This window comes from Amblyraja radiata, chromosome 5, assembly GCF_010909765.2.
Source record: "Amblyraja radiata isolate CabotCenter1 chromosome 5, sAmbRad1.1.pri, whole genome shotgun sequence".
Lineage (NCBI taxonomy): Eukaryota > Metazoa > Chordata > Chondrichthyes > Rajiformes > Rajidae > Amblyraja > Amblyraja radiata.
Genome location: NC_045960.1, coordinates 42,705,045 through 42,724,102, shown reverse-complemented (window position 1 = coordinate 42,724,102; position 19,058 = coordinate 42,705,045). Strand labels below are relative to the sequence as shown.

The window sequence follows — 19,058 nt, the reverse complement described above, 5'->3', positions numbered from 1 at the left end:
GTGGTGATTGACCTTCACCAGCCAAGACTATCTTCCCTTATATGTATGACTCTAACCATCACAGTGTTTTCGCTCAGATGTACTTTAGCTTCAGTTTTACAATGCCACATTCAGTCAAATGCTGTCTTGATATAAAGGACTCCTTGGTGAATACCGAAGAAAATAAATTGTTCAATATCTCCCCCATCTCTTTTGGCTCTGCAGATAGCTGTCCACTCTGACTCTCTAATGGACCAATTTTATCCCTTGTTATCCTTTTGCTATTAACATAGTTGTAGAAACCCTTTGGATTTACTTTCACCTTACTTGCCAAAGCAACCTCATATCTTCTTTTAGCTTTTCTAATTTCTTTCTTAAGATTCTTTTTACATTCTTTATACTCCTCAAGCACCTCATTTACTCCATGCTGCCTATAATTATTGTAGATCTCTCTCTTTTTCCGAACCAAGTGTCCAATTTCCCTTGAAAACCATGGCTCTTTCCAATTTTTACTATTTCCTTTCAACCGAACAGGGACATAAAGATTCTGTACTCTTAAAATTTCACCTTTAAATGTCCTCCATTTCTCTTCCACATCTTTCCCATAAAACAAAATGTCCCAATTTACTCCTTTTAAATCCTTTCGCATCTCCTCAAAGTTAGCCTTTCTCCAATCAAAAATCTCAACCCTAGGTCCAGTTCTGACCCACTCCATAATTATATTGAAACTAATGGTATTGTGATCACTGGTCCCGAACAGTTCCCCAACGCATACCTCTGCCACCTGACCCGTCTCATTTCCTAACAGGAGGTCTAGCACCACCCCTTCTCTAGTAGGTACTTCTATGTATTGCTGCAAAAAACTATCCTGCACACATTTTACAAACTCCAACCCATCCAGCCCATTTACAGAATGTGTTTCCCAGTCTATGTGTGGAAAATTGAAATCTCCCACAATCACTACCTTGTGCTTACTACTAATATCTGCAATCTCCTTACATATTTGCTCTTCCAATTCTCGCTCCCCATTTGGCAGTCTATAATACACCCCTATAAGTGTTGCTACCCCTTTCCCATTTCTCAGTTCCACCCAAATAGCCTCCCTAGACGAGCCCTCTAATCTATCCTGCCAACGCACTGCTGTAATATCTTCCCTGATAAGCAATGCAACATTCTTTGCCTCCAGTCAGGACCAAACAACAAAGAGAACCATTTTTTTCAGCCAATTTGAGATGAATTTCTGCAGTTTAATGTTCATGGCAGTATCTGGCTTTACATCGAACTTCAGTTGTTCTCTTGAGTTGGCAAGTATCGTGCGTGATGTTTCATTAAGTTGGTCAGAGTAAACGTTCTATAAATGTTAAATGCCGATACTGATTTGAAGTGCCAATGCTGCAGCAGTGTGTACACAATATGTTATAGCATCATACAGTTTAGAAATGAATTGAAGTAGAGAACTATGGCATGTACAAACATGCATTAAAATGCTATTGAAATCAAGATCTAATTGGGCCACATCTAGAGGATTGTATTAAGCTTTAGGCACAGCGTCATTAAAAGGTTATTTATTGCAACCACATTGTCACATTTTTCTGAGGGAAGGATGTCCAGAACAAAGAGGCATAATCTTAAATTCAGAGCTGCTTAATATGCCTTCATGCAAGGGGTAATGGAAATATGGAACAGTGATCCTAAAGTGTTGTTGAAGTAGGTAATTTGAAAATATGTTTAACCTAAAGTTGTTTTAGATTTTATTGGTACAGAGCAACAGTGCCATTAAATTACAAGTCAGGCATGGCAGAGCAGGTATGAGTGTCCAAACCTCCCATCTTTCACAGTGAAAACAGAATTCAACCCGATTTCTCCCTGAACAAACTAGTCATTTGTTGCTGGCTGCCAAGATAAAAGTGTTTCTATGACTGAGAATAAAATAATTGCCTTTCTGTGAATTATTCTCCTTTAAATAGTCATAGTGATACAGTGTGGAAACAGGCCCTTCGACCCAACTTGCCCACACCAGACAACATGTCCCAGCTACACTAGTCCCACCTGCCCGCATTCGGTCCATATCCCTCCAAATCTGTCCTATCCATGTTCCTGTCCAACTTTTTATTAAACATTGGGATAGTCCCAGCCTCAACTACCTCCTCTGGCAGTTTGTTTCATACACCCACCACCCTTTGTGTGGAAAGGTTACCCCTCAGATTCCTATTAAATCTTTTCCCCTTCACCTTAAACCTATGTCCTCTGGTCCACAGTTCATCTACTCTGGGCAAGAGACTCTGTGCATCTGCCCATCTCTTCCTCTCATGATTTTATACACCTCTATAAGATCACCCCTCATCCTCATGCGTTCCAGGGAATAGATTCCTGGCCTACTCAACTTCTCCCTATATCTCAGATCCTCTAGTCCTGGCAACACCTTCGTAAATCTTCTCTGAACCCTTTCCAGCTTGAGAATCTATGCTGCCTGCATAATGTAGCACCCCAACGTAACAAGGAGCTCTGAAATGATAACCTGGATAAGGTGGCAGCTGTGTAAATGGGTAAGTCCTGGACAAATAGAAGAAATTAGGATTTATCTATTAACAGTGGGACAACACCTCAAAATTGTAGCTAACAATACTTCTTCTGAAGAACAAAGTAGCATTTCAAAAGAGATTTGTTTTTATGGCTGCTGTATTTAAAGTGCAGATTGTCACACACAAGTAAGTGCACCATGATTGAATAAATCACTTTGTTTCAACTATGAAGAATACTTTGTGCGGGATGGTCGATTAGTTAGCAGTTAGGTAGCAGGATGACATTGGGTGATGTCAAGGTTTGTGAGGAATTGAGGCTGCATTCTTCCTACCAAGTAGGGATTTTTCCATCGTCTTGGGTCAGGTTGCCCCGAGACCTACTCACCATTACGGACTCACTCCATCGTACTGAACACTTCCCCACTGCAGGAGCTGGCCTTAAATGGCCCTCATCTTCTACCCCAGGTAAGTTTGGACAGGAGGTACTGCTGGTGGTGAATTCAGAAATCAGGTTCCAGTTCAATTTAGGCCATTAAATAATAAAAAAAACAGGAGATGCTGGGAATGCTCAGCAAGCCAGGCAGCATCTACAGAGTGAGAAATAGTTAATATTTCAAGTCAATGACCATTCGATGAAAGGTCATTAGTCTGAAACTATAACTTTGTTTCTCCATCCATAGCATAGATACATAGATACATAGACAATCGTTTCTTGACCTCACCGTCTCCATCACAGGAGATAGACTATCAATTGACATCTATCATAAACCTGACTCCCACAACTATCTATCCCACCCTGCTTCCTTTAAAGACTATCACCTACTCTCAATTCCTCTTTCTACGCCGCATCTGCACCCAAGATGAAGTGTTCCATACATCTTAGATGTCCTCATTCTTTAAGGAATGGGGGATTCCCTCTTACATCATAGATGAGGCCCTCATTAGGGTCTCCTCGATATCCCACAGCTCTGCCCTTGCTCTCCCTCCCCCCAGTTGCAACAGGGGCAGAATCCCCCTTGTCCTCACTGAGGCAGAGGTTCACTTGCACCTCCTCCAACCTCATCTTCTGTATCCACTATTCCAGGTGTGAACTATATATCAGTGAGACCAAGCGCAGGCTCACCGATTGTTTCGCTGAACACCTCTGCTCAGTCCGCCTAAACCTACCTGATCTCCTGGTTACAAAACACTTTAACTCCTCCTCCCATTCCCAAACTGACCTTTCAGCCCTGGGCCTCCTCCATTGTCAGAGTAAGGCCCGGCGCAAATTGGAGGAACAACACCTTATATTCCGCTTGGGCAGCTTTTCCCCCAGCAGTATGAATATTGACTTCTCTAATTTCAAGTAACCCTTGCTCTCTCCCCCTTTCCAGTTCGCTGACCAGTCTGACTGTCCTCGATTATATTTTATCTTTGTTTGTTTTGTTGTTACCTTCTCCAGGCTAACAATGATCTATTCTACATTTTCCTTGATACCGTCCCCTTTGTCTCAATTTCACACCATACGCTTCCTTATCTCTGTATCTCCCTCTGCCCTGATTCAGTCTGAAGAAGGGTCTCAACCCAAAACATCACTCATTCCTTCTATCCAGACACTGCCTGTCCCACTGAGTTACAACCAAATTGTGTCTATCTTTTGTTTTTTTCCTTGCATTCCAGTCAACTCCACTTCTCCCCAATTCTCCTGCCACCCACATAAGCAGTAATTATAGTAACATGTTATACTGCCCTGGCATGTGAGAGGAAGCCAGAGCACCAGAGAGAAACCTCTGATCAAAGGGAGAACGAGTATTTCTAACTTTTGTTTTTAGTTCAGATTTCAAGCATCTTCAGTTTTTTTTACTTAGACTCATTAACACTCTGCATCTGCTACCATAACATAATTCTCACAAGGTAATTTTTACATGTAGCAAAACAAATGTATTCACCGCAATTCAGTATTTACATATATACCCATTCTAAATTTGTTTTTATCTTTTTTCTCGTCTTTCTTGATCTTTTCCTACTCTCTCTAATGCTTTCCCATCTTTTGTCCACCTACTTCTGTTTCCCCGTGTTACATGCTGCCAAATTATTTTAGCATTAATCTTTTGATAGGGCGTCACGGTGGCGCAGCAGTAGAGTTGCTGCCTTGTAGCGCCAGAGACCTGGGTTCGATCCTGGCTGTACGGAGACAGGTGTATAGAGTTTGAACGTTCTCCCAGTGACCTGCGTGGGTTTTCTCCTGGTGCTCCGGTTTCCTCTCACATTCCAAAGACATACAGGTTTGTAGGCTAATTGGTTTGCTAAAATTGTAAATTGTCCCTAGTATGTGCAGGATAGCGTTAGTGTGCAGGGATTGCTGGATGGCGCAGACTCGGTGGGCCGAAGTGCCTGTTTCCATGCAACATCTCTAAACGAAACTAAACATGGAATCCGCACTCTCCTGAAGTCCAGACACAGGGCATTCACCTCCGATGATACAGTGGCCTACATGAAGACCAGATACGACCTTGGTAAGGCCATCAGAAAGGCCAAAAGGGACTTCTGCTCCAAACTGGAGGACGAGACAGATGTTCGGCAGCTGTGGCAGGGTCTGAATGCAATCACCTCCTACAAGGCAAAACCAGGAGGCAGCTCGAATGCCGGTGTAACATCACTCCCTGACGAGCTCAATGCATTTTACGCACGCTTTGACAGGGAGAATACTGATGTGCCTGCCCGATCCCCCATTCGCTGCGATGGCATTTCAGTCTCAGTCACAGAGGCCGATGTCAGGAAATCCTTCAGAGGGGTGAACCCCCGAAAAGCACCTGGTCCTGATGGTATACCCGGCCGTGTTCTAAAAACCTGTGCGGACCAACTGGCGGGAGTTTTTACGGACATTTTCAATCTCTCACTTCTGAGGTCTGAGGTCCCCACCTGCTTTAAAAGGGCATCAATTATACCGGTGCCCAAGAAGAGTAAGGTGACATGCCTCAATGACTATCGACCAGTGGCACTAACGCCGGTGGTGATGAAGTGCTTTGAGAGGTTGATCATGGAGCAAATCAACTCCTACATCGACAAAAACCTGGACCCACTGCAGTTCGCGTACCGCCACAACAGATCAACGGTGGATGCGATCTCGCTGGCCCTCCACTCCGCACTGGACCACTTGGACAACAAAAACTCATATGTCAGGCTGTTATTCATTGATTACAGCTCGGCATTTAACACAATCATCCCCTCCAAACTGGTTACCAAACTCGCAGAACTGGGTCTCTGCGCATCCCTCTGCAACTGGATCCTCGACTTCCTCGTCCACAGACCACAGTCTGTTCGTATTGGTGGAAATGTGTCAGCCTCAATAACAATCAGCACGGGAGCACCTCAAGGCTGCGTGCTCAGCCCCCTGCTGTACTCACTCTATACCCATGACTGCGTAGCGAACCACAGTGCGAACTCCATCATCAAGTTCGCTGACGACACCACTATTGTGGGGCGTATCACTGATGGGGATGAGTCAGAGTACAGAAGAGAGATCGAGCAACTGTCCATATGGTGCCAGCGCAATAACCTGGCCCTCAACACCAGCAAAACCAAGGAACTGATTGTGGACTTTGGAAGGAGTAGGAGGGGGACCCACAGCCCCATTTATATCAACGGGTCGATGGTTGAAAGGGTCAAGAGCTTCAAATTCCTGGGCGTGCACATCTCTGAAGATCTTTCCTGGTCCGAGAACACTAATGCAATCATCAAAAAAGCACATCAGCGCCTCTACTTCCTGAGAAGATTACGGAGAGTCGGATTGTCAAGGAAGACTCTCTCTAACTTCTACAGGTGCACAGTCGAGAGCATGCTGACTGGTTGCATCGTGGCTTGGTTCGGCAATTTGAGCGCCCTGGAAAGGAAAAGACTACAAAAAGTAGTAAACACTGCCCAGTCCATCATCGGCTCTGACCTTCCTTCCATCGAGGGGATCTATCGCAGTCGCTGCCTCAAAAAGGCTGGCAGTATCATGAAAGACCCACACCATCCTGGCCACACACTCATCTCCCTGCTACCTTCAGGTAGAAGGTACAGGAGCCTGAAGACTGCAACAACCAGGTTCAGGAATAGTTACTTCCCCTCAGCCATCAGGCTATTAAACCTGGCTCGGACAAAACTCTGATTATTACCAACCACTTTCTGTTATTTGCACTATCAGTTTATTTATTCATGTGTGTATATATTTATATCATGGTATATGGACACATTTATCTGTTTTGTAGTAAATGCCTACTATTTTCTGTGTGCTTAAGCAAAGCAAGAATTTCATTGTCCTATACAGGGACACATGACAATAAACTAACTTGAACTTGAACTTGAACTTGAATCAAATTGGCTGAACAATAATGATGGCAGAAACCTAAGAAGGATGTCGAGGTGGATTATCCACCTGACACCTTAGACAAAAGGTAGCTGCAATTGTTTCATTGTTGCTCTTTATATGATCGACATGTTCATGATTAACTGTGGCAGGGATATGGAGATTTAATCTCATCTATTATTGTTAGAATGATTATCTACATCAACTGTATGCTCCTTTTCCTGACTTACAAACCTGTGGCCTGTTCTACTATGCATGTATGCATGGATCTGCCCCTATCTCCACTCTTCTGCAGCCAGTGCCATTTTTCCAAGCTTGACAGTCATGTGAGAGTTAAATCTGTGACATTATGAGGTTATATGATGGCAGAATAAAATATATTTCCATTGATAGCTCAAAGCACATGATGGACCCTCTGTTTTTAATTGTCAACACTGCTTTGAATCTATGCCATTTAGTAGAATGTGAGAGACGTATCACCATAGAGAATGACCTTGGGGTGAAGTTGGTACTTTATCTCTTCAAGAAATCATGCTTGACTAATCTTCTGGAATTTTTTGAGGATGTAACTAGGACAAGGAAGAGCCAATGGATGTAGTGCACGTGGACTTTCAGAAAGCATTTGATAAGTTCCCTCAAAGGAGATTAGTGGGCAAAGTTAGAGCACATGATATTGGGGGTGGAGTGCTGACATGGATAGAACATTAGTTGGCAGACAGGAAACAAAGAGTAGGGATTAACAGCTCCCTTTCAGATGGCAGGTAGTGACTAGTGGGGAACCACAAGGCTCAGTGCTGGGACCGCAGCTATTTACAATATACATTAATGATTTAGATGAAGGGGTTAAAAGTAACATTAGCAAATTTGCAGATGACACAAAGCTGGGTGGCAGTATGAACTGTGAGGAGGATACTATGAGGTTGCAGGGTGACTTGGACAGGTTGGATGAATGGGCAGATGCATGGCAGATGCAGTTTAATGTGGATAAATGTGAGGTTATCCACTTTGGTGGCAAAAACAGGAAGGCATATTATTATCTGACTGGTGTCAAGTTGGGAAAAGGGGAAGTACAATGAGATCTGGGGGTCCTTGTTCTTCAGTCACTGAAAGTAAGCATGCAGGTAAAGCAGGCAGTGAAGAAATGTTGGCCTTCATTACAAGAGGAGTTGAGAATAGGAGCAAAGAAGTCCTTCTGCAATTGTACAGGGCCCTAGTGAGACCACACCTGGAGTATTGTGTAGTTTTGCCCTCCAAATTTGAGGAAGGACATTCTTGCTATTGAGGGAGTGCAGCGTAGGTTCACAAAGTTAATTCCCAGGATAGCTGGACTGTCATATGTTGATAGAATAGAGCTTGTATACTCTGGAATTTTGAAGGATGAGAGGGATCTTATTGAAACATATAAGATTATTAAGGGTTTGGACACGTTAGAGGCAGGAAACATGTTCCCGATGTTGTGGAGTCCAGAACCAGGGGCCACGGTTTAAGAATAAGGTTTAAGCCATTTAGAAAGGAGATGAGGAAAATATTTTTCACACAGAGGGTAGTGAATCTGTGGAATTCTCTACCTCAGAAGGCAGTGGAGGTTAATTCTCTGGATGCTTTCAAGAGAGATTGAGAATAAAATTGGACATATCATCCTAGGCACCAGATAGACAATAGACAATCGACAATAGGTGCAAGATTAGGCCATTCGGCCCTAGTTCCATTTAGATGGAACTCTTCAAGATAGCGGAGTCAGGGGATATGGGGAGAAGGCAGGAACGGGGTACTGATTGCGGATGATCAGCCATGTTCACAGTGAATGGCGGTGCTGGCTCGAAGGGCCGAATGGCCTAATCTTGCACCTATTGTCGATTGTCTATTGTCTAACTGGTGCCTAGGATGATATGTCCAATTTTATTCTCAATCTCTTCCGATATAACAATTTACAGGCAAGTGAATGCCTTGATAGCCATTTAGAATCCAGTTATCTCGATGAACATCATTGTCATAATTACTGAAAATGCTTATTTTTATTGTATTTTATTTAATTAACTGAATTTAAATCCCTTGGCTGCTGTGATGAGGTCTGAACTCATGTCTTTGATTGTTAATCCAGACCTCTCGATTACTGATCAAATAATAACTACCACAGCCGTTCCCTTCAGATTCACTGCTGTGATTGATGATGATTTTAACAATTTAAATTATTAAATGTTATGTAATACAATTGCTGCTTTTATGTCAGAACGTGAATATGTGCATTTCCAGGATTTCACATATACATCATTTTAATTCAATTATTTGTACTTTTGATATTCTTCCTCATAAGGAATTGTAATCGTAGTGCAATACTAAACTAAACTAATAGCTGGCTAAGTGAATACGTTGTGATACACCCTTGACAAAAGTGAGAGTCATCATCAGCTATGATACCTTGTTTATTGCCTAAATCCCTGCTTGGAATACCTTCCACAAACTCACGTCCAAATATCCTTGCTGCAAGGCATAACATGATCACAAAATCAATGCTTGTGTCATGTCTGAGTGTTCATCTATCTATTATATAAAAGTCTGTGCCTGTCGCCTGCCGTCCGTCCGGCTGCCTTTCTGCCTTTTGATTCGTTTCCATCATGTGATGTCACAATGCCCAATGCTCGCAGATGTCCAATCACAATGCCCAATGCTCGCAGATGTCCAATCGGAATGGATCCATTTACATGTACGGCTTCCGGCTGCATTTCTTCCTTTGATTCACTGCAACTCCGAAACCAGACGCAGAATCGCCGACATCTTTTCCATTTCGGTAGAGATTTCACTTTTCTTTCTAAGTATCCGCTCCTCATTACATTTTGTCGTGTTTAAGTACACGTTTTTAATCAAATCCTTCCCCCCCCCCCCCCCCAATATTTCAAAAATAAACTGGCTTCTCACCCATAGAATCAGCACCAGCCCCAGCCCCTGGTGAACGTTCCATCGTGTGATGTCACAATGCCCGATGCTCACATATGTCCAATCGGAATGGATTCATTTACATATGCCTTTGCAGGAGCCCCAGCCCCTGGTGAACGTTCCATCGTGTGATGTCACAATGCCCAATGCTCAAATACATTGTTGCCATAGAGGGAGTACAGAGAAGGTTCACCAGACTGATTCCTGGGATGTCAGGATTTTCATATGAAGAAAGACTGGATAGACTCGCCTTGTACTCGCTAGATTTTAGAAGATTGAGGGGGTATCTTATAGAAACGTATAAAATTCTTAAGGGGTTGGACAGGCTAGATGCAGGAAGATTGTTCCGGATGTTGGGGAAGACCAGAACAAGGGGTCACTGTTTAAGGATAAGGGGGAAATCCTTTAGTACTGAGATGAGGAAAACATTTTTCACACAGAGAGTGGTGAATCTCTGGAATTCTCTGCCACAGAAGGTATTTGAGGTTAGTTCATTGGCTATATTTAAGAGGGAGTTAGATGTGGCCCTTGTGGCTAAAGGGATCAGGGGGTAAGGAGAGAAGGCAGGTGCAGGATACTGAGTTGGATGATCAGCCATGATCATATTGAATGGTGGTGCAGGCTAGAAGGGCCGAATGGCCTACTCCTGCACTTAATTTCTATGTTTCAATGTTTCCCTCTCCTCACCCCTCTCCCTCTCCCACCCATCCCTCTCTCCCCCACCCCCTTCCCTCTCTACCCCACCCCCTTCCCTCTCTCCCCCCGCCCCCTTCCATTACCCCTCTGTCCCTCTTCCACCAGTCCCTCTACCCCTCCCTCCCCACTCTTCCACTTCTCTCCCCTTACCCCACCCCTCTCCCTCCTTCACCCCTCTCTCTTCCCCTCCCTGTCCCACCCCTTCCCCTACCCCTCTGTCCCTCTTCCACCACTCCCCGTCCCTCTTCCACCACTCCCGCTACCCCTCCCTCCCTCCCTCCCCACTCTACCACTTCTCTCCCCTTCCCTCCTCCCCCTCTCCCTCTCCTCACCCCTCTTCCATCCCTCTCTACCCCACCCCCTTCTCTCTCTCCCCGCCCCCTTCCCCTCTGTCCCTCTTCCACCACTCCCCCTACCCCTCCCTCTCCCACTTCTCTTCCCTTACCCCACCTCTCTCCCTCACTCACCCCCCTCCCTTCCCCTCTCTCCCCCACCCCTTCCCCTACCCCTCTGTCCCTCTTCCACCACTCCCCCTGTCCCTCTTCCACCACTCCTGCTATCCCTCTCCCCCTCCCTCCGCTCTCTTCCACTTCTCTCTCCCCCCACCCCTCTCCCCCTCCAATCCCACTCTCCCCCCTCCCTCCACACTCTTCCCCCTCTCCCTCCTCATTTCCTTACCGTGCACAGTCTCTGTCTTTAAGAAGGAACTACAGATGCTGGAAAATCGAAGGTAGACATAAAAAAAGCTGGATAAACTCAGCGGGTGCGGCGTTGCCCTTTTCCTTCGGTCCATAGATGCTGCTGCACCCGCTGAGTTTATCCAGCTTTTTTGTTGTTGTACCAGCCTCTCTCTCTCTCTCTCTCTGCCCTTTTCTCTTCTCTCGACTCATGCACACCCGCTCCAACCCCTCCCCCCCCTTCACCTCTCTCCCCATCCTCTTCTCCCCCCTCCCCCTCTCCCTCTCCACCCTCCTCCTCCCCTTCCTCACAAAATATTTTTTGTGGGGGCGGGTCCTCAGTGTGTGTGACTGTTTGTGGAGGCGGCCACGCGCTCTCCATTCAAGAAGACGCTCATCTGTTTGTGGAGGCGCGTGCTTAGTATGTGACCAAAGATCTTATAGCGGAGCACTCCGCTACAAGATCTTTGTGCGTGACGACACACGCTCCCCCCCCTTTGGTGCAGGAGGCGCGCGCAGCATCTGATCGCTCAGCGAATATTCGAATTCTTCACTAACCGCCATTCTGACTTTGCTTGTGAAGTGAAAAGTCCTGAATTGCATTTGTCTGATGAAGGAAGATTGTTCCCGATGTTGGGGAAGTCCAGGACAAGCGGGTCACAGTTTAAGGATAAAGGGGAAATCCTTTAGTACTGAGATGAGGAAAACATTTTTCACACAGATAGTGGTGAGTCTCTGGAACTCTCTGCCACAGAAGGTAGTTGAGGCCAGTTCATTGGCTGTATTTAAGAGGGAGTTAGATGTGGCCCTTGTGGCTAAAGGGATCAGGGGGTATGGAGAGAAGGCAGGTACAGGATACTGAGTTGGATGATCAGCCATGACCATATTGAATGGTGGTGCAGGCTCGAAGGGCCGAATGCCCTACTCCTGCACTTAATTTCTATGCTTCTATGTCTCCCTCTCCTCACCCCTCTCCCTCTCCTCACCCTCTCCCTCTCCCACCCATCCCTCTCTCTCCCACCCCCTTCCCTCTCTACCACCACCCCCTTCCCCCTACCCCTCTGTCCCTCTTTCACCACTCCCCCTACCCCTCCCTCCCCACTCTTCCACTTCTATCCCCTTAACCCACGCCTCTCCCACCCCCACCCCTCTCTCTTCCCCTCCATTCCCCTCTCTCCACCACCCCTTCCCCTACCCCTCTGTCCCTCTTCCAACACTCCCCCGTCTCTCTTCCTCCACTCCCGCTACCTCTCTACCCCTCCCTCCCTCCCCACTCTTCCACTTCTCTCCCCCTTCTCTCCTCACCCCTCTCCCATCCCTCTCTCCCCCACCCCCCTTCCCTCTCTACCCCACCCCCTTCCCTCTCCCCCCCACCCCCTTCCATTATCCCTCTGTCCCTCTTCCATCACTCCCCCTATCCCTCTCCTCCTCCCTCCCCACTCTTCCACTTCTCTCCCCCCTCCCCTCCACCCTCCCCCCCCCCTCTTTCCCCTCTCTCCCCCCCCCCTCTCCCCCTCCCTCCCTCCTCCCCATCTCCCCATCCCCCTCCCCCACATCTCTCTCCCCATCTCTCACCCCCTACCCCGCTCTCCTTTCCCTCCCAACTCTATCCCGTTTCCTCCTCCTCCTCTCCCCTCCCTCCCCACTTCTCACTCCCTCCCCCCCCCCCCCCACATACGCCATTGGGGAAACAGACCCAACGGGTCTGCACTTGGTCTAGTCATCTTTAAAATTCCCATCTTTATCCCCACTTCAAATTTCTCTGTGATAATTCCGTCCCCTATACCACCCTCATCTTCTGGTTTAGAGGTTTTCATCCTATATTAGCCTCTGAATCTGCATTATAAATTCCTTTATGTGGATCTAACAGCTTAAGAAAGGATAGGTGACCAGTAAACCCCTAAATTTACAAGCCATCCATAACTTCCATAACTTTGTACATCCATGTAAAAACTCCTGCACATAATCATGACCTTCCATTTAATCTTCTTAAATCACAAGTTCTTTATTATCAATCATGGTCAAGATCATCCCTGATCATTTCCTTGTAATGCTCAGTACTCACACCCCTCTGCTGCTTATAATTCCACCTTCTTCTGCATCCCCAAAAATAACTCTTACCTTAGTCGCATGCAATGGCAATTTCAAACTTGCTAACATCTTGCTTTTAGTCCACTACTCTCCATGAATGATTTACGGAAACAGAGCTGACATTGATCTTTGTCTCCACACAAACATCCCTTCTTTTCCGAAAAGATCCATCTCTTTTTCTGTCGCATGAAAGTTTTAATCGCACAGTTCCTTTCTTAGCCTTCATACTACCTTTTATTGTGTACCATTTCCCCCGATCTAGAATCTACCATCATTAATCAGTTCCTAACGCTTTTATCCTTATAAATACATAGTCATGCAGCATGAAAACAGGCCTTTCAGTCCAACTAGCCAATGCTGACCAACATGCCCCATCTTCAATAGTCCCACCTGCCTAAGTATTGCTCATTTCCCTCTAAACATATCCTATCCATGTATCTGTCTAAATGTTTCTTAAACATTGTGATAGTACCTGCCTCAACTATAGTAGCTGCCTCAACTTGTTCAGGAAGGAGTTATTTCCCTGAGGCATGTCTGGTGCAGGTTTTTGGTGTGCATTTAAACAGACAAGCACAAACTTGTCGTCTTCTGCTGGAATTTGCAAATTGGTCCGATTTTGTTGTACAATTCTGACTCTAATGTGCAGGTACAAATGAACAGATTGTGCAGTGCAGATATTCCAGCTATTTTCACCGGATATTAATGAAATCATTGAAGCTGCGCAGAATAAGAACAGAAGTTTTAATGTTTCGTTAAAAGATCAAAGATTTTAAAGCAGGTCCACAGTAATAGTTCTGTTTAACAGTTCGTGCAAAGGCCTCTAACCAATCCAGCTGGATTCCTGTCCGGTCTAATGTCAACCTTCTTCCCCCCATCCCGTCCTGTCCCGAGAACATTTCCAACTGGCTGTTAGTGGAAGGTAATAACCATCTCACCATTCCATAAACAGAATTTCAGTTACCCTTTGGTGAATCCTAACATAAACAATATCTGCAGTAAGTCCCAAACAATGGATTTGTTAAACCAAGTGTCCTCCTCCTGTGCTCTATGTGTAAGAAGGAAATGCGATGCTGGTTTAAACCGAAGATAGACACAAAAAGCTGGAGCATCTCAGCGGGACAGACAGCATCTCTGGAGAGAAGGAATGGGTGACGTTTTGGGTCGAGACCCTTCTTCAGACTGGTTAGGGATATGGGAAACGAGAGATATAGACGGTGACGTGGAGAGCTAAAGAACCATGAATGAAAGATATGCAAAAAAGTTACGATAATAAAGGAAACAGGCCATTGTAAGCTGTTTGTTGGGTGAAAATGAGAAGCTAGTGTGACTTGGGTGGGGGAAGAATAGAGAGAGAGGGAATGCCGGGGCAACCTGAAGTGAGAGAAATCAATATCCATACCACTGGGCTGTAAGCTGCCCAAGTGAAATATATGCTGTTCCTCCAATTTGCATTTAGCCTCACTCCGATAATGGAGGAGACCGAAGTCTGAAAGGTCTGTGTAGGAATGGGACGAAGATTTTTTTGCATATCCTTTATCGTCATTATGTAAAAATTACTCTTGACACCTTCCATTTACATTATCGACTGAACAATAAACAAAGTACACTAAACTAAAACAGTTGAAATAAGTTCCAACTGATCTAGAATAAAGCAGTTAAAAATAGCTCCACAGAGCACTTGAATCAGATAGCAACAGTCTAAACAAAACAGTCATCTTCTTTCACAAAGCTTTCCAATATAGTATTCAGGCAATTGCATTAAGAAGTTGGTAAAATGGATAAAGATTCTGAAAATACAGTAGACAAACTGAATACAAGAAATTTAATTAGCATCCTAAAGATTACAGATAATCATGAAGTTAAACATCAAAATACCATTTGTAATGCCATTAATATAGGAATGTTACCTCCCACTACTGAAAGCACCTACACTAAGTGCTTCCTCAAAAAGGTAATACCTATCAATGATTCCACCTTCCGGGCCATGCCCTCTTCTCACTGAAATAATTGGGCAGGAAGTACAGAAGCCTGTGGTCGCACATCACCAGGTTCAGAGACAGCTACCAGGTTTGTCATGAAGTATCAGCACGGAACAATATGGACCACCTCTTGCACTATCATGGACTCGCCTTTTCTCTTAAATCTGTTTTGCACCATAGAGTCATAGAATCATAGAGTGATACAGTGTGAAAACAGGCCCTTCAGCCCAACTTGCCCATACCGGCCAACATGTCCCAACTACACTAGTCCCACCTGCCTGCATTTGGTCCATATCCCTCCAAACCCGTCCTATCCATGTCTAAATGTATCTTAAATGTTGGGATAGTCGCAGCCTCAATGACCTCCTCCAGCAGCTTGTTCCATATGCCCACCATCCTTTGTGTGAAAATGTTACCCCTCAGATTCCTATTAAATCTTTTTTCCTTCACTTTAAACCTATGTTCTCTGGTTCACCTACTCTGTGCTAAAGACTCTGTGCATCTACCCTGTGCACCAATGTTTTTTTTGGCCCGGATGTTTTCCTTTTTACTATCTTGCAGAATTTTATGTGAAATGTATGTATGAGTTATGTTTATTGTGTGACTCTATGTGCCTGGGAAACTGCTTGCAAGCAGGGTTTTCAATGTATCTATACCTCACTGTACTTATGCATATGACAATAAACTTGACTTAATGTGCCAAGGCACTTCATGAATAAGTGCACTAACATAAATGTTAAGTGAGAAAGCGAGAGTTTAACAGATTGAATAAAATCTTGGTTGAAAGGCCATACTACGGTACGATTTATAAAGAAAGCACAACAATGGAATGATGAAAAGGGCCACTTTCATAACAATGTAGAAGTGTACTAGGAATCTTCATGACACTGAAAACCAAGGGGTTTTTATTCAAAATAGGTCAAATTAGTCCACTTTACATGTCTTATCTTCCACTTTCATTTTCACTCATCTTATGGTTCAAGTAAGTTTCCTAACACCTCATTTTATTTAACATTATCAGCATATTATTTTATCCCTTCTTCCTTTGCATGCTTATTGGATATATTATGTGCCACAACTCTTTTGTAACATGTTCTGGGAGAAGCAGCTGTTCCTGAATCCAGTGGCTTTCCCCATAATTACAATCCTAATTTTGGATTAGTAAATCCCCAACAAAAAGTAAATCGTCTGTTGGGGCCACACTTCAGTCTTCTCTTCATTGGAAACATTACACTGTTCAGTATTTACTTGACAGTTCTAATTTCTGCATCCAGCCTCTAAAAAACAATCTGGCAAGTTCTCCAGTGCTATTATCTCATTTTATAGAATATAGACGAATCCGAATTGAACGTAAAAACGCTTCCTAATGGGTCACTGCTAATGTGCTCCATATAAGAATTTTCAACGATTTTCATAACATTTTTCCTCCGATTTGAGGCAGAGGGCTTATAAAAAGAGGATGTGACTTGCTACAGGCTTATCAATTGTGGCTTCCTCAACGGCTCAACAGAACTATTCACTCAGGATTGTTGCATCTATGTGCCAAAAATGTCAACCTATATGCATAACGAATATTGAGCGCATGGAACTATATAACATGTCTTGGATCCTAAACTTCACTTTTATCTGCATGACGCCACAAACCTACCGAAAAAGACGTTGAGCTGGAAAATCGTAATGACATGGATATTTAAAATTGCCACGGATATTAACTTTTCAGTAAAACGGCGCCAAGATCTTTTACGATTCCTTAACTATTTTCTAAACGAAACACTGGGAAGGCAAGCGCAGGCCCGTCAAAACACGACAGACAAAACAAACCACCCACCGATAGTTGTGATCACAGTGATGGCGAAATAGAAAGAGCCGGCAAATCTCCACTGGACTCCTGCTTGATGCGGCTTGAGTTTCAAGACCACCAGCTCCAGTTCTTCGTATTTCTTCTCGCTCAGGTTGTATTTGGTCATGAGCTCGTACCTCCTTTCATCCAAGTTCTTCTTCTCCGAGGTCTCCTGCTTGGACTCCAGGGCATCGAAGACGGCGGCTCCGACCAGCAGGTAGGTGAAGGTGCAGACAATGAGGGCGAGAGTCCGCACATTCTGGCGCTTCATGGCGCCGCTCCGCCAGCCGCTGGACTCATGATGCGCCGCACAAGGGTGGAGGGTGCGGGGAGAGCAACAACCCACACCCTTCAACGCGCGGAGCTCTCTTTCAGTACCGCCGAGCCCCGTCGCCACGCCCACCCTGTTCCCGCTGTCGGCTCTTCCTGGCCATATTAGGGGAGGAGAGTTGGGGAGAGGGAGGCAGAGGAGGGGAGGAGGGTTTCTTGGCGATACAAGAGCTGACGCACGCCACGGCAAGTGTACAAAAGCCTCGCATCCTCAGCTGCATCGTACTCCGAAATGCACATACATCGAAGGGAAGTTGATGGGTTACTTTTGGAGTTGGAAGCTAATAAATTGATCTTAAAAAAAAAAAAAAAAAAAATCCGCAACCCCCTCCTCCCCCACTCGAAGCCCCTTCTGAAACAGTCGCTCTCGAATAGGAATTCACACGTACAGTGAATGCCGCAAAGGTTTACACCGCTGGGATGAAATATTTGCATTCGTTTCCTGGGCGAGACGTAAACTCGGTTTCATTCTGTCAGTATTCTGATGTATTCGAAATTCGTGATCCCAGCAATGTGAGCGATTAGTCAATAAACACCACATTATCATATGCGAAGGCAGTCATTAGTCAAAGGTGATAAAAGGCCATCGGTGTGTTTATTGTTTCCGCTCACACTTGCTCGCGTATCTGAACTATCGTAGTGGCTGGTGTCTGGAAGCGGACACGGCACGCTTCCAGCTATCCTTCAGCACTACTTCCTCGGGTGCTCACCAAACAACAGCATCCGAGGCTCTGGCTGTGGGTTGTTTAGGTTTAGGTATCGTTAAGCTTCACTCAACTAACAATGGTGAAGAAAATTGCAGGATGTTAAAGTATACAATGGGTTTTCATATTGATGCCAGTTCCCCACAGTGTGCTTTTTTAAAGCATTATTCGCTAGTTTTTATGCAGGACTCGTTGTTTAATCGCTTGGACGTGAACTGACAGATTAAATTCTTATTGATCTTGGCCAGTATTTTTGATGACAACTAATACAAGCGTACATGCGCTCATATGTCGAGAGCTTCAATCGGCATTTTACAGGAATATATAAAGTTATCTGGTAGGAGAGGAGCGGGGACGTATTGAACAATAAACAAGGAATTTGATACAGTGCAGGTAGCGTTATCTCGCTTGCTTTCGGTCTCATCTGAGCCAAAGCAAGCGCCTTCTTTCAACTGAAGGTCGGGCGAATTTCAGATGTTTTCCACAGTTTTATCGTTCCTGCGGCTATCCCTTCCCCCGCTCGAACGAGAACATCTGTTAAATGCTATTCTCCTTTCATTTATTCTGTTTTGAAGCACACTAACTTATTCACCCAGAGAGTTGTGAATCTGTGGAATTCTCTGCCACAGAAGGCAGTGGAGGCCAATTCACTGGCTGTTTTCAAGAGAGAGTTAGATCTACGTAGCTCTTAGGGCTTAGGGAATCAAGGAATATGGGGGGAAAGCATGAACAGGGTACTTAGTTTAGATGATCATATTGAACAGCGGTGCTGGCTCGAAGGGCCGAATGGCCTACTCGTGCACCTATTTTTCTATGTTTCTAATATGGTCTGCATTGTCTCATTTAGAACATGCAAAAATAAAATCTTATTATAAATTACAATTTGATAAAGAAATGGAAACACGTTTAACAAAGTCAATAAAACGCTGCTGGGTGGTATTGGGGGGGGGGGTATCTATAGAGGTAACATTTCACT

General features: G+C 44.8%; 1 protein-coding gene across 4 annotated transcripts in view; it reads right to left on the bottom strand.

Moving 5' to 3' along the window:
* Positions 1 to 17,504, bottom strand: part of kcnk3 (potassium two pore domain channel subfamily K member 3) — an 85,341-nt gene extending 67,837 nt beyond the window's left edge. For 3 of the 4 annotated variants that reach the window (XR_004412024.1, XM_033021080.1, XM_033021082.1), the window contains exon 1: positions 17,037 to 17,504. Coding sequence is in view for 3 of the 4 variants with exons in the window: in XM_033021080.1 (XP_032876971.1) it covers positions 17,037 to 17,319 (283 nt within the window). In the remaining variant the exon portion in view is untranslated. The remainder of the gene's footprint in view (positions 1 to 17,036) is intronic. The other variant, XM_033021081.1, reaches the window with a different exon arrangement.
* Between the last annotated feature and the right edge of the window lie 1,554 nt (positions 17,505 to 19,058).